General features: G+C 35.1%; 2 protein-coding genes and 1 non-coding gene across 3 annotated transcripts; all 3 read right to left on the bottom strand.

Moving 5' to 3' along the window:
- Positions 1-1,938: 1,938 nt before the first annotated feature.
- Positions 1,939-5,235, bottom strand: LOC132629807 (small ribosomal subunit protein uS11y-like). Its single transcript, XM_060345171.1, has 6 exons — positions 5,077-5,235; positions 4,866-4,985; positions 4,731-4,776; positions 3,707-3,792; positions 2,323-2,452; positions 1,939-2,193 (listed from the first exon to the last, which is right to left on the bottom strand). Exons 1-6 carry the CDS (start codon positions 5,077-5,079, stop codon positions 2,126-2,128), a joined length of 453 nt encoding a protein of 150 aa, XP_060201154.1. The 5' UTR covers positions 5,080-5,235; the 3' UTR covers positions 1,939-2,125.
- Positions 5,236-6,119: 884 nt separating this feature from the next.
- TRNAL-UAG (transfer RNA leucine (anticodon UAG)) lies at positions 6,120-6,199 on the bottom strand. Its single transcript has one exon. It is a non-coding gene; the product is annotated as a tRNA-Leu (tRNA).
- A 572-nt stretch (positions 6,200-6,771) lies between these two features.
- LOC132629804 (protein ORANGE, chloroplastic) lies at positions 6,772-11,816 on the bottom strand. The gene is made up of 8 exons (XM_060345170.1): positions 11,405-11,816; positions 9,560-9,677; positions 9,332-9,448; positions 8,691-8,777; positions 8,480-8,556; positions 8,191-8,318; positions 7,760-7,893; positions 6,772-7,002 (listed from the first exon to the last, which is right to left on the bottom strand). Exons 1-8 carry the CDS (start codon positions 11,608-11,610, stop codon positions 6,925-6,927), a joined length of 945 nt encoding a protein of 314 aa, XP_060201153.1. The 5' UTR covers positions 11,611-11,816; the 3' UTR covers positions 6,772-6,924.
- Between the last annotated feature and the right edge of the window lie 2,150 nt (positions 11,817-13,966).

Here is a 13,966-nt window from a genome sequence, read left to right as displayed (position 1 = left end):
TAGATACCTTAAAGAAGATTTTGATAAATTGACTCAAAAGGGAAGTGTTGAGGATTATTTAGAGGAATTTAAAACACTAAGAACTCAAATGTTGGACGGAAATTCTGCTTTGAAGGAAAGCTTATTTCTTATCTAGTTTCATCAAGGGGCTTAGGGTGGAAATCAACAGTAAGCTAAAAGCTAGTTCCTCGCAATCTACTTCCAAGATGATAGCAGCAGCTAATTCTCAACAAGGAGTATTTGTGGTTGAAGACGAAAATGAAAAAACAAGGATTGAGATTGCAGAAGTAATAAATAACTCACCAGCGACTCAAGTGATTTCAACTGGTTTTTTGCTTGGATGCGGCAATATTAATGGTGTAGTCACTTCCATTTTGCTGTTAATTACTCCTACAACCTTAAGGACCTCGGAAATGAATTATTGTCTAATGTTCTATGAGCAAGGTATGGTGCCTTTGTACTTGATATTCCGGATGCACGAGTTTGTGAAAATGCATAATAGGGGAGGCAAGAAGACCAATCAGAAATGTCCTAAAGCATTCTTTAACTTTGTAGCCCTTGAGAATGATAACCTGACAGATACTCTCTTAGTATCACGGGCATTGAAGGTGCAATACAGTGATGCATTCAATTTTCAACTTTGCATTTTTTATTCAATGATTACTCAAACGAAGGTACGATTAAGAATTCATTGGATGGACTTGGGTTGCTGCTTCAAGCTTCTAACAGACTCAGGGTAGAAGACTTGTTTGATTTCCATTGCTATGGATCTCATGATAAAGGAATTCTGGATGGAGAGTTCAAGAAAGAAACTCAACTTGTCCTAGACAATTCTACACCTGCAAAGCTCCATGTTTCTAACATACTCAGGGTGAATACAACAAAACATTCTGGATGTTGAAAGTTTAAATGGTAGTTTTTTATTAGCTGGTGTAGTTGTCACAAATGAAACTATCATTATTGAAGGTTGTGACCCACTCAGTTTACAAAGTTATTTCAACCTTAATGTTGTCTTAAAGAAACTGGGAGCAAAAGTTGCATGGACATGGAACTATCTCACAGTAAAGGGACCATCAAAGAGTTATGCTGGAAGGAAACAGTTGTGGGCTAATAATTTAGCTGCTGCAATCAATTATACTCACCACCTAAGTCTGAGACCAATACTTCATTGCGTCGTTAAAGCTCTTGGCTATGGGAAATGGGAATCATATGAGAGGCAACTTGGAGGGCATTTCAGTACTTGTAGGAAGAGATGTCACTGATCAAGACTGTAGTATGGATTTAAACAAAGTTCAGACTGACATGATTAGTTCTTCTATAAGCTCACATTGGATTACTTCAATCGAACAGCTCATTCTATTGGAATATCTCCTATGGCATTTCTCTGGTAGTATATGGGTGCTACGGGAAATTTTTCTCATTTACCATATGTGCAGCTTGATTCAGTTGAAAATGAGGTAAAGATCCAAAATTATGATCTTGAGATGGACAAAAGCATGATCCAGGAATTGAAAACTCCTTTGCTTGCAAATCAGATATCATACTCTTGTTACAAGATTGTGACGGGGGAAAACAAGTTAAAATTGACTAGAGAAGAGCTTGAGACGTTACAGGGAGAAGTTGTCAGGTTAAAGCATGACTGCACAAATGCGATCGCTGAGAACGCTAGCTATTTTGATGACAAGCTTGAAAATGTTTCATTTGAACAGCTGATTGTATCATAAGTGACCTTGGCACAAGGTCGATTTCTAGCGGGAAGGATTATCATGACCCAAATTAATTTGGGGTCACATGATGGGCACAGGCTTTTAACTTTTGATTACATTAGAAATTCCAATTGGATCTCTAAATTTGATGAAATTAGTTTTATAAGCAACAGATTTCTAAGATAACAAGAGGGTCTAAATTCTGTCACCCTTCAACCTAGAAAAACATCAATAAAACCAAATTCAAGAAAACTTCACTATCTTCCAAAGTTGGCCAACTCAAAAGAGAAGGTGGTTCGGGACAAAAAGTGCTCAGCTACAAAGTATTTAGAAATCAAATGTAAATAGATACTGAAAGAAGCATCCTCGACAACAACATTCTCCAACTTGCAGCATGCTGCCGAAAAGAAAGAGAGTCTTCACAGCCTCCTTCCCCTTCTACCACCCTTTCTGCGAGTACTATCGGTGGGAATTGGAGTCACATCCTCTGCAAAAACAAAATAGCAAGAATTACTTGAAATGATTTTAACATAACATAACACAACGCAACAAAATATGAGCACCATATGAACTTGATCATTCTATCCATGGATAGAAAAAACACTAGGAGTCTTACCGATACGTCCAATTTTCATGCCAGATCGAGCCAAAGCCCTGAGAGCAGACTGGGCACCAGGACCAGGAGTCTTTGTCTTGTTGCCTCCTGTAGCCCGAAGCTTAATGTGAAGAGCATTGATTCCAAGTTCCTGCAGATAAAAAATTAATGAATATATTTTAAATGATTAGCAAGAGAGATGAGACATCAAATAGTAATATTAGACCAAATGGATAAAGATGGAAGGATGCGAGAGCTTCAGTCTTCGATTAAATTAAGGTTGTTATAGCTGGACTTCAGTTAACATGGAATCAATTTACGAAACTGCAGAACATTCAAAAACATTAACGTTTAAACAGATCTGAAGTACACATTTTCCACGGTTCAAGCATCATCAACCATTATGCAATTGTTAGTGGAAGAGACTAGAAGTGTCTAAAAATGGAAGGTACACATCACTTCAGAATGGAATCTTCTTTTTTTGAACAAGAACAAGTCAAAATAAAATAAAATGTAATGGCGTTTGGAGGCGAATTTGCGAACAAAAGAGTCTAAGTGGGTAGCCTCTGAAAAGCAAAAATTGTATCAAAAAAGAGGAACAACAATCACTTTAGGAAGCAAAAGCTCACTTAGAACTGCAATAAATCCGTACTATGATGCTATTTCTCATTTGCTGTTTAAGGCTTTAGATTTGCAGGGCACCCCACAGAAAATCTGTAAGTATTTCAGAGCTATATTCTGAAGCTCTCCCTTATTTGAAACACAAAGCCCTCAGGATGGCATCTTCTTCTAGAATAAAGCATACTAGATCCAACCAAGTGACATAAAATCTACGGGTCAACAAGTATGTTTGATGGGACATAGGGGACCCCAAAACAATGTTACACACCTCCCTTCCTTCTAGAGAGAGAGAGAGAGAGAGAAGCAAAGGCCATCTTTGAATCATTAGACAACAGAAAAATGTCATTAGCTTTAAGACACGTTTAGGAAATCTTCTACTAGAAAAGGAATCAGAAGCTCCAAAAGGTCTTGATGTTCTTAACTGCTAAATATTGACCACAAAAAATAACACATTGAACTCATAGAAAATTTAAATCTGAGCTGGCACCTATTTTACTAGTTAATGCACCCTGCACATACACCGAATGCAATATCCAGGATACCTACATTTACATCAATTTTCAGTGAAATTATGTCCTTTTTTCTTAAATAGAAGCTAATATTCAATCTATGTAAACTAGTCAATACCATCTTGGCAAAAAGACCCTCTTTCATACATAAATGGTTTATAATGCACAGGCCTGGATGAAGACATGAACTAGACAACTTCATATTTGACGGGTTTAACTAACAGTTGAGTAGAATTAATGAAATAATACATTATCAAAAGTCAACAACACACAACCTTGCATCGCACTGACACATCCTGAGCTGCAAGCATAGCAGCATATGGAGAAGATTCATCTCTGTCAGCCTTCACCTTCATTCCACCTGCAACCACAGTGTATAAAAATTGAGATGAAAGCCGTCTCCGTACTATCAACAGCAATTACAAGTTAACTCCATACATGATGGTGTTCGCTATAAGACACCTCAATATCCATTTTCCTCTACTCAAAACCATTTCATTCCACAAACACCAATTTTTTTTTTTTTTGAAACTGGTCATATTCACCAATACCAAAAATTTGTTGTCTCGAACAAATTAAGGGCCCCCCCTGACATTAGAAGTTTCTCTACATTTTTCTATCACTAATCTAGGTACATGCATATAACCTGCGTTTTCTTTAATACGTCATCCTATTATCTTGCAGCTACTACTGTTTATTATTACCGATGCCTTTTCATCTCTCCTTGAGCGGGGTCTATCGGAAACAGCCTCCCTACCCGTCAAAAGGTAGGGGTAACGTCTGGGTATACACTCTAACCTCCACAGACCCCACCTGATGGGATTATACCGGGTATGTTGTCGTTGTTGTTGCGTCGAAATTAACTACTTTAAATGATAAAGCTACCATATTAGGGTAGAAGGCTAGTAGATAGTCTCATTACCCTGCCTTATTAATAGTCGCATTATCGTAGTATAATTTCTTGTGCTCTAATTTATGCTATTATGCTATTATCTGTTATTTCCTGTGCTTTGATTATTCTATGTTATCTGTGTCGCTTGCGTTACTTCATTTCCATATCGCTTTGAATCTCTTAGCCGTATCTGACCTCTTTTTATGTTTTTATTGAGTCGAGGGTCTCTCGGAAACAGCCATCCTACCTTGGTAGGAGTAAGGTCTGCGTACACTCTACCCTCCCCAGACCCCACGTTGTGGGATTTCACTGGGTTGTTGTTGTTGTTGTTGTTGAAATGATAAAGCTACCAATCCATCAGCCACTACTACCAAAGTATATAAAAAAATGTCACAGTAAGAACATACCAGTAATGCGAACCATAGTTTCTCTTCCAGACAAATCAGTCACGTGCTGCATTTAACACATAAACCATGATTCAACAAAACATACACACAAATAAATAAACCAATTCTACAGTTTGAAAAAAACATTTAACTCACAATGAAAGTATCATTGAAGGATGCAAAAATGTGAGCAACACCGAAGACCAATTCACCTTCCCTTGTAGCTGGTCCAAGTGTAACTGTCTCTTCCTTAGGCTCCCTAGTCTTTCTCCTAGACTACAAAACAAACACACACAATACCATCAATAATAAGTTGTTGATTTACAAATCAAGCTAACAATAATAGACATTTCTAGTAAATACTTACCATGGTGGCGGCTGAGTTTGGCAGTGACAAAGCTTAGAGAATGCAAAAAAAAAACCTAGTTTGTGGTGTAAAGTGGAAAAATGGGTAATATATTAGGGTTTGGGGATGAGGTTTTTTGTGATATATTGGCCTCTCCTTTTTATACTTTGATCGTGAGTGGCCCCTGTAGTTCGGATTAAGTGTACTCCTACCACTCTCACTAATTGGTAGGAGCGTCAATAGTACAGTTCGAGCGGTTATTTTATAAAATTAATATCATACTGATTTTTTAGTTATTTTATTTAGTATTAGACATTTCGAAATTGTCCATCATCTCGATTTTTCTTCAGTATCGGTACGATTCGGTTAATTTTTCGATTTTTTTTTTTTTAAAAAAAAACTTCATATAAAAATCACTAGTAAAAGTTAGAACACGATACTCCGCTAGAACACTACTATATGTCACTCAGCTTAACACTCTTCTTGAATAGAGTTATTTTCACATTTTATAATGTAGAATTGAGCTTGACATGCTACCTTCTTTATGCGCATGCAAATATATATGGTCAAACAAGTAATGTAGAAGGTATTATTTTCTCGAAAATATTGATTGAGTAATAACTAATCTAAACTCTACATTATTATTCAACCAATATATCAATTTAAGCGGTTGATTAAATGGATGTGAAAAATCTAATGAATGAACGAGTCTAGAGTTATGATGAGTCTATACAAGTATTGCCTTTGTTTTGCATATGCTTAGTGTCGTTGGGCATGAGCCCTGCCCTTAGCATGTCACACTGTGTCGGTCTTGCGCGTCACAACCCAAAAAATCTCGAATTGTGACATGTCACTATGCATCGTCTAAGTATCGTGGACTTGCCCTTGACATCTCACTGTGTGTCGGCCTCGCACGGATAGACCCGCTTTGGTCTTCAAGGATATCATGAGGAAAATTGGATAGTTTTTACAATATAATAACTCAGAACATGAAAAACTATAGTATAATAAAATATTATCATTAGAAATAAAATTTTCAAAAATAAAATGAAATTCAAAAAATTTGACAGCTGTGGGATTTGAACCCACGCCCTTTCGGACCAGAGCCTAAATCTGGCGCCTTAGACCACTCGGCCAAACTGTCTTACATGAGTGTGTCTGTGTATTTTATGTAATAATTACTTGATATGAAAAATTTTCCTATGAACAAGATAACACTGAGTAAATTGGATATACTTTCTTTTCTCTGTGAAGGTTCCAAATCCAAGTGATTGTATTAGGAGTTGTAGCTATTGTTCTTAAGAATGATATGGCCCTTTCCTCGAAAGAAGTTTTTCCAGGATTACTATACCAAAAATTTACCTTCTAGCTCCAGAGGAAATACTTGGTGATATGAAAAACTACTTAACAGGAATTCACATAATATTAACAGGCGATGCTTCGTTACAATTTTAAATCCGTTTATATATTTGCTCTTCCTAACTCTAAATACTCTATTAAGATATCTAGCCCTTCACACTTTCGACTGTGACATATTGTTTACAGTTCCGACCACTTATGTACAAATCAGTATTCTTAAAATCCAACAATTACTCATAAAAAGATGACATGAGTTGAGTTAAACGGAGAAGTGATAATTCATATAGCCGACCCCGACTTGTTTGGATTGAGGCATAATTGTTGTTGTGCTCATAAAAGATATAAGAAGTTATCATCTTCATCACCAAAGGCCTGACCTTAACAAGGATATTGCATATATCACTGTGATTTATAACAAAGGAAAAAGATAGCAATTTATTTTTACATATAATCAAAAGGTATTCTGCATGTCAGTTACAAAATGAGAATTATGTCAAGGGGTTGTATGTCTTAATCAAATGGATCTATACGAAGGTCATGTTCACTTGCCATCACCATCCCAGTGCACAGACATGTCGGGCACATTACCTAGACAAACAAATCATAATATTAAACAAAATCCATTAGCATACACAGAGGCGGACCCAGGATTTTGAGTTCGGGGGTGCTGGACTCAGGAATTTTGAGTTCGGGGGTGCTCTATTAACTATTTATATCTGTTTCCTTTATATTTTCTATACAATTATACACTCCGTGATTAAGTTTAATGGGTGCCGGAGCACCCAAACTTTACACATGGGTCCGCCCCTGCATACATATAGGATAAGGCGAAGTAGTCGAAATACACGATGACAGAAGCATGAAAAACAAGTACTATTTGTGACGGAATATTTATTACACTACAAGAAAAACAAGTACTATTTGTGACGGAATATTTTTGACCGACTGGTCCATCTATCAGTTGCATCTTCTTAAGTGAATGAAAGAGGGTCTTGAGGGACTCGTTTCATAGGTAGCAAATATATGGAAAGAAGGGGTTCAACTAGAGCATGTTTGTTGAGGTTTTTATTCCAACTAGCGAGGACAGGTCTCCTTTTGGTCCTGTATTATGATGGAGTTCATTAATGTGGACAAATATGACGGTTTTATTCTTCGGTCACAAAATTTGCGATGCTCGAATATTTCACGGACTATGACGGATTCTTCCGACAAGATTTTTTTTCTTGTAGAGTAAGCTGGATGATATGAAGAATAAGTTTGTGATGTAACAGAAAGTTACTACTTTTAGACTGATATAAGATAGACTGTTAGGTGCATGAAGTTAGGAGATCATAATGTTTCTTACCTTTCCTGTCCCGGAGCAATTTGCACATCTTTTAAGAGATGGTACACGCAACGATTGATAAGAACCATTCACTGAAATCGGTTCAGTATAAAGGCATTTACCGCTTGCTGAACAGCGTGCACATGCCAAGTACCCTACAACCAAGGACCATGAAATGAGATTATGGTTACTTTTCATGATTAATCTAGTAACATACAACAACAACAACAACAACAACAACAACAGCCCAGTGAAATCCCACATCTTGGGGTCTGGGGAGGGTATAATGTACGCAGACCTTACTCCTACCAAGGTAGGATGGCTGTTTCCGAGAGACCCTCGGCTTAAATCTAGTAACATGAACTTAAATAATCAAAAAGGGATACTATTATTCAAGAGTTTAAGATTTAGATATTGTGCGATGATATGTAATAAGTTTCGCACGGCCATACCACTTCCATGGCAATATTTGCACATTTTCTTCTCTTGTTGGACCACGTTGTTAGCTTCTATTAGCATGAGGGCTGAGATGACTCCCACTGCCCCACCTGAAAAGGATGCTACTATGGGGTCGACCTGGCTGAAAAGAAGAGAAAAGGAAGTCCGACGATGTAATTTCTTTTGTTATCATTTCCTCATTTCCTTGAGAAATAAAGATCAAGACAATTCATAGATGTTTGTAAGGAACAGCTCTACGACCTTCTCTTTACCTGAAAATGAAGTTGGTTTCAGTCTACATACCTCAATTGCATAGGCAAATGCAAGCTCTGTATGAAATCTTCATATGAGGTGCCTCCTATGCCTAATTTCAGCTCAAGCTGCCATGCCAAAGAGGTTCAGTAGTCTGAAGGCTTTGTAACTTAGGAATAATCAAATGAAATAACATCAAATTCGTGATATCCGTAACTCAGCACCAGAATAAGGAGAAGAATAATTGAGTCCATGAGCTTACTATTGGTGCGAGTAATCCACCAAAGACCATAATCCCAGCTATAAACGAAAAGCTTGACAGGTAAAGCTGCTTCAGTGTCTTTGGAGTCTAATTGAAAACAAAGAATACACGAAGTTACTGCTAAAGGAGTAGACTTGAAAGAAGTAAGTTGAAGGAACAGGTACATATCATTTCAGATGACAAATATAAACAAATATCAAAAGACATGCCAATTGATAAATAAAGCAATAACAGCAGCTTTTGCGGCTAAAAAGCAGATTATCTCGCAGATCAGATACAGGTAGTTCGTTCCTTATGAGTCAGTTAAGCAAACTTCCATATCTCGATAAAGTATTGCAGTGGTGATGAACCTTTCCGAGACTTTACATCTATTTGTTCTCAACACCAGGGTAGCTTGAAAACTATTTCTAATTCCAGAGTAAGAAAAGTAAGCTAATCAGATCAAACAGAAGGTCTTTATCAACAAGCATACTCCAATGAAACAATTTTATAACAGACATAACCTGTCATAACATCTAAGGATGACTTTCAGAAAACAGAAGAAGTTTCTTAATGACAAAAGATATATACCCTCCAAAAGGACCAAAACATACTAAAGACCTAGTATAATTCAGTTGTAACTAGAGCAGTCAGCAAGTTACCATGTTAGGAAGAAACGGTATTGTTGAAGGGATATCTGGCATCTCATATTCATCTTCATGAGTCTCAACTCTTGTGTTCGAGTTCTTTAACCTTTGTTGTATTCTTAGCCTGCGTACCTGAAAATTATTCCGAAAATTAAGAAGCTATTTGACAGTACAACCTTTAGGAAATTAATAAGTTATTCCTTCAACTATTATTCTAGTACGTTAGAACTTGAGAAAACTCACTTCTTCCATGAGGAGGAAGATTTTGTTGCGCCTGCTCCTTATGTTATCTTGGATTTCTTGAAACTGCATCTGTCCAAAATCTTGAACGGTCTCTGGTCCTTCAATGATGCAGAAATTACTAAAACAAACATGGACCAACATTAGTTATCTCAAAAGAATGAAAGCTTATAGATTATGAGTCCAAAAACAACAATCAACCACTCTTCAATGTTAAAGTTGTTGGCTGTATGAATCTTGTGTATCCATTCCACTCTATGTGGGTCCAAGTGAAGAAGCCGAGCCAGGATTTGAAGCTAAGGGTTTTGAATTCTAATCTTTTTAAGTAACTGGGTTCTAAATTAATAGACCCTTGTGATCCGGCACTTCCCCCGACCCCGCGCATAGCGGGAGCTTAGTGCACGGGGCTGCCTTTTTGGTTCTAAATTAATAATTTAAGCATATTCAATGGATTTTTAAGACAACTACAGGGTTTGAAGCAAAGCTACTAGATTCAACCGAACCCGTAGCTTACACTCTAGCTCCGCCACTGGGTCGAACGTCCAAGTGAGTTCAGCATTCAGACAATTCATGTTAGTTAGAAACTACTTTTACACTGGCCTTCAACCTACAATAGCCCAACCCGGACTTTAGATAGGCTATACTCTACAAAATTCACACAAAACATCAGTCCAAAACCATCATTTCATAATGATCTCTTTCACCTCACCAACCTTAACAATCACAACTTCGAGTAAAGCAATGCCATTCAGAAAAGGTCAAAAATCCTGGAAACCAAGTCTCCAATAAGAACCAAAAAGGATGTTAACCAGATGCTAAAGTACAAACTTATAAACATATATACAGTTCCGCTCTATTCAGGTTCAACATCCAAATGAGTCGAGTATTTCAAGAGTTCATCATAGTTAGAAACTGTTTTTTTATAGCCTTCAACCTATAACACTCCTCATTTACCCCGACTTGAGATGGCTATGCTTTACAGAATTCACATACATCCGAGTTATGAGTCCAAAAACATTATTCTAGAAAAACCATATGTAGCAAAATACTTCATGATGATCTTCTTTCTTTAACTTAACTATCAGAACTTCGAGCAAACCATGCAAAAATAAAAATTTCTGGAAGCCAGATACTAAAGTTGCAAACTTCATTGAACATGGATACAGTTCCCATATCAATATTTCAGCCATATACATAGTCATATTATACTGTCAAAAGAAATCTACCTTAAAATCCAACAGACGGATTGTCCAGTTTCTAAAACTAAAGCCTCTCAAGCAAGGAGACCAAATAATTCACCTTTAGCAAACTCAACAGACTAAAAATTACCCAATATCTCACACCAAACATAATCATCAAGCAAAAATCAGCACCAAATACCAAATTAAAACAAAGACAACAATTTGGAGAATCAACAAGAAATTTGACAACCCAAAGAATTTCCCTTTGCCAAACTCAACAAACTAAAAATTACCCAATATCTCACAACCAAGAATAATCATTAAGGGCAAATCAACACAAATATACCAAATTAAAATAAAGGGAAAATTTTAGAGAATCAACAAGAAATACTTCAGCCATATATATACAGTTCCCATATCAACATTTCAGCCATATAAATGGTAAAATTAAACTGTCAAATGAGGATTATTCTTACTTAAATCCAACAGACAATAGTTCCAATTTCTAAAGCTTGGGAGACCAAAGTATTCACCTTTACCAAACTCAACAACTAAAAATTACCCTATATGTCACAACCAAGCATAATCATTAATATCAAATCAGCACCAACAAAAAAAAAAAAAGTAACAAATTTGGAGACTTCAATAAGAAATTTGACAACCCCACCTTGAATTATTATCTTCAGAAGATTCAGGTCCATTATCCTTAGATAAAGAACAACAAACAAGTTGAGTTCTTGATTTGCAATTGAAGAAAGAGAGGTTCTTTGGAGTTGAACTCACAGAGGAGCTTAAAAAAACAAGGGTCTTTGAGGAATCAAGCTTAGAAGAAGTGTGTATTAATGGATGAAAGCAAAAAAACATAGAACCCATCTTTACACTTTCCAGAAAAGTGAGTGAGAGCAAAAAAAAAAAAAAAAAAAGAAGATGGGGTCTTTGGAAGATTACACTGAGAATCAAAGTTTTGTGAAGTGGATGGCCAAAGTCCAAAATGCTCACCTAAGCCAACTTGCTTTAGTTAGGCACTTAGGCAGATATTTTCCCTTTTGGAACCAACAAGATTGGGGCACAGCTATGGATATGATCATTCATATGCATTTGAGCTTAAATAAATGTATATATAATATAAAGGTACACAATGTGATGTGGCATTGTCTATAAGCTCCATTCCTATTTTTTTTTTTTTCTTTTTTCTTGAATTTTTAAAAAAATTCTCGTTCAATTTAATTGACACAAAATGGAGTAATAAAAAGAAAGAAAATGTTTCATCCGTTTAATTTGCCTAATAAAGCCCAAGTAGCCAAATAAAGGATGATATTCATTTTCTTAAACAGAGCCCACGTAGTTGTAGCACTTGATACCATTTGCAGTTATCTTTTTCTCTTCTTTATTTGCTTTAAATTTTGAACCCAAAAGACACTACTTAAATTTTCTTAATTACCACTTTCCTCCTTTATCTGCTTTCTTGGATTTATATTTCACAAATCTATGGTTTCTTTCATCCAAATTCTGCTCCATCCTAAATGGTAACTATTTCTTGCTATTACATAATGACAGTGTGGTAGAATCTGGAGCATCTACTTTGGTATTTTTCTTTTATATTTTTATGGTTAAATTTGTTAGAATGATGTGTTTGTAGTATTTTCCTCTTAATTTATTTTTTGTATGTTCTCTATAATACCTCTTTAGTTTAACTTTTATACGACTTGTGATTGTTGTTACTAACAAATAACAACGAAATGCATAGGGTGGTTAAGTTTATATTCAAGTGAAACTTTCCACCATCCTGAATATTTATAGAATTAAACTTTATCTTAAATTTTCATGTTGGCCATCTTCTTTCAGAATTGAAAGCGCTGAAATATATTTTGCTAGAAGCTTTTCAATTTTTGTGTTACATTTAACCTTTTTTATTGACAGTCTGATAAAAAAAGTTCATTTCATGCATGGAATCTTACTGGTTAGATAGGTATAGGTGCATGCCTCGTGTTGAAGTTTGAACTAAATGTATACTCATGAATTTTGACAACAAAAAGAGGGGGAATATGTTGCATTTCAGCAAGTTTTCGAAAAAATAAAACTCTTTCAAATGTTGAGAGAGTGAGTGAATGGCTGGTTTTTTCTTTGCAACATGTTGCATTTCAGCAAGTTTCAAAATTTATAATTGATTTTTTAAATGGAAGAAATTTAAACATTGAAATACATGGTGTTTGTTATTTTAAGTTTGTAGAATCAGTAAGAAATATACAAAGCTTGAAAATTGATGAATATAAACTATATAGGGGAGGAAGAATAAGGTAATTTAAATTGTTTTATATGCATGATGAAGAATTATTTATGTTTTATTTAAAGATTTATTTATTTCTTCTTTTTTCATTTACTTTAGAAATTGAAATTGTGTACTTATGTGATTTATTTTAAAATCGGTGTAAATTATAAGAATAAAAAGTGTGTTCTCTCACTCATAAAAGAGTAATCACATATGAATTCTAAACCTTTTTATGGAATTCAATTGTACTTATGGGATTTATATAGAAACGGCTAGGTGGGTGGTATATATAAAATTGTATTTATTTATTTTACATTATTTTTTTATGTAAGGAGGAACTATTGGAAAATATTTAAAAACCTTGACTTAAATATGCATATATTAAATGTATATTGCACATTATTATTTATATAGAAAAAGATACAAATTTACTTTAAACATCAACATCCATAGAGTTTAACTGATTAAGAAATACCTATAAACTATACAAATATAGTCCATTTATAAAAGTCGAGACATCTGATTAAGATATGCATATATTAAATACTATATATTTACAAACACATTATTATTTATATAAAAATGATACAAATTAACATCAACATTTTAAGAAATCAAAGAGTTAACTGATTAAGAAAATACATACCAACTATACAAATATAGTCAATTTATAAAAGTTGGGTCGTATGCATGCTTTCATGAATAACTTCTATTACTGATTTCATCAATTTACACAAATAATATATACATGCATATATATACACACACACTTATTATTGTTTCCATAATCGCGCGAAGCACGAACAAATTCACTAGTAAATAAATAAGTAAAGTTAACTAGTCATTTCAATTTATTTAGGATTGAGGTTATTCACTAGTTAAATACCAAATACTAACTAACTTGCTGGAGTTGTCTAATAGCCCTTTTGCCTAACCTTTTAGAAAGTCGAGTTATTTAAC

The sequence above is a fragment of the Lycium barbarum genome, chromosome 3 (assembly GCF_019175385.1).
Source record: "Lycium barbarum isolate Lr01 chromosome 3, ASM1917538v2, whole genome shotgun sequence".
Classification (NCBI taxonomy): Eukaryota; Viridiplantae; Streptophyta; class Magnoliopsida; order Solanales; family Solanaceae; genus Lycium; species Lycium barbarum.
Note: the sequence above shows the minus strand (reverse complement) of the source record. Positions and strands in the feature narration are given on the sequence as shown.

What these genes read in the sequence shown, in the direction of transcription:
- LOC132629807 (XM_060345171.1), bottom strand. An exon ending in CCTTCAATGATACTTTCATT is followed by an intron (nt 4,777 to 4,865) that starts GTGAGTTAAATG and finishes TGTTAAATGCAG; the next exon opens with CACGTGACTGATTTGTCTGG. An exon ending in CATGAAAATTGGACGTATCG is followed by an intron (nt 2,194 to 2,322) that starts GTAAGACTCCTA and finishes TTGTTTTTGCAG; the next exon opens with AGGATGTGACTCCAATTCCC.
- LOC132629804 (XM_060345170.1), bottom strand. Translation starts at nt 11,610, where the DNA reads ATGGGTTCTATGTTTTTTTGCTTTCATCCATTAATACACACTTCTTCT. An exon ending in TCTTCCTCCTCATGGAAGAA is followed by an intron (nt 9,449 to 9,559) that starts GTGAGTTTTCTC and finishes AATAATTTTCAG; the next exon opens with GTACGCAGGCTAAGAATACA. An exon ending in CATTTGCCTATGCAATTGAG is followed by an intron (nt 8,319 to 8,479) that starts GTATGTAGACTG and finishes TCTTCTTTTCAG; the next exon opens with CCAGGTCGACCCCATAGTAG.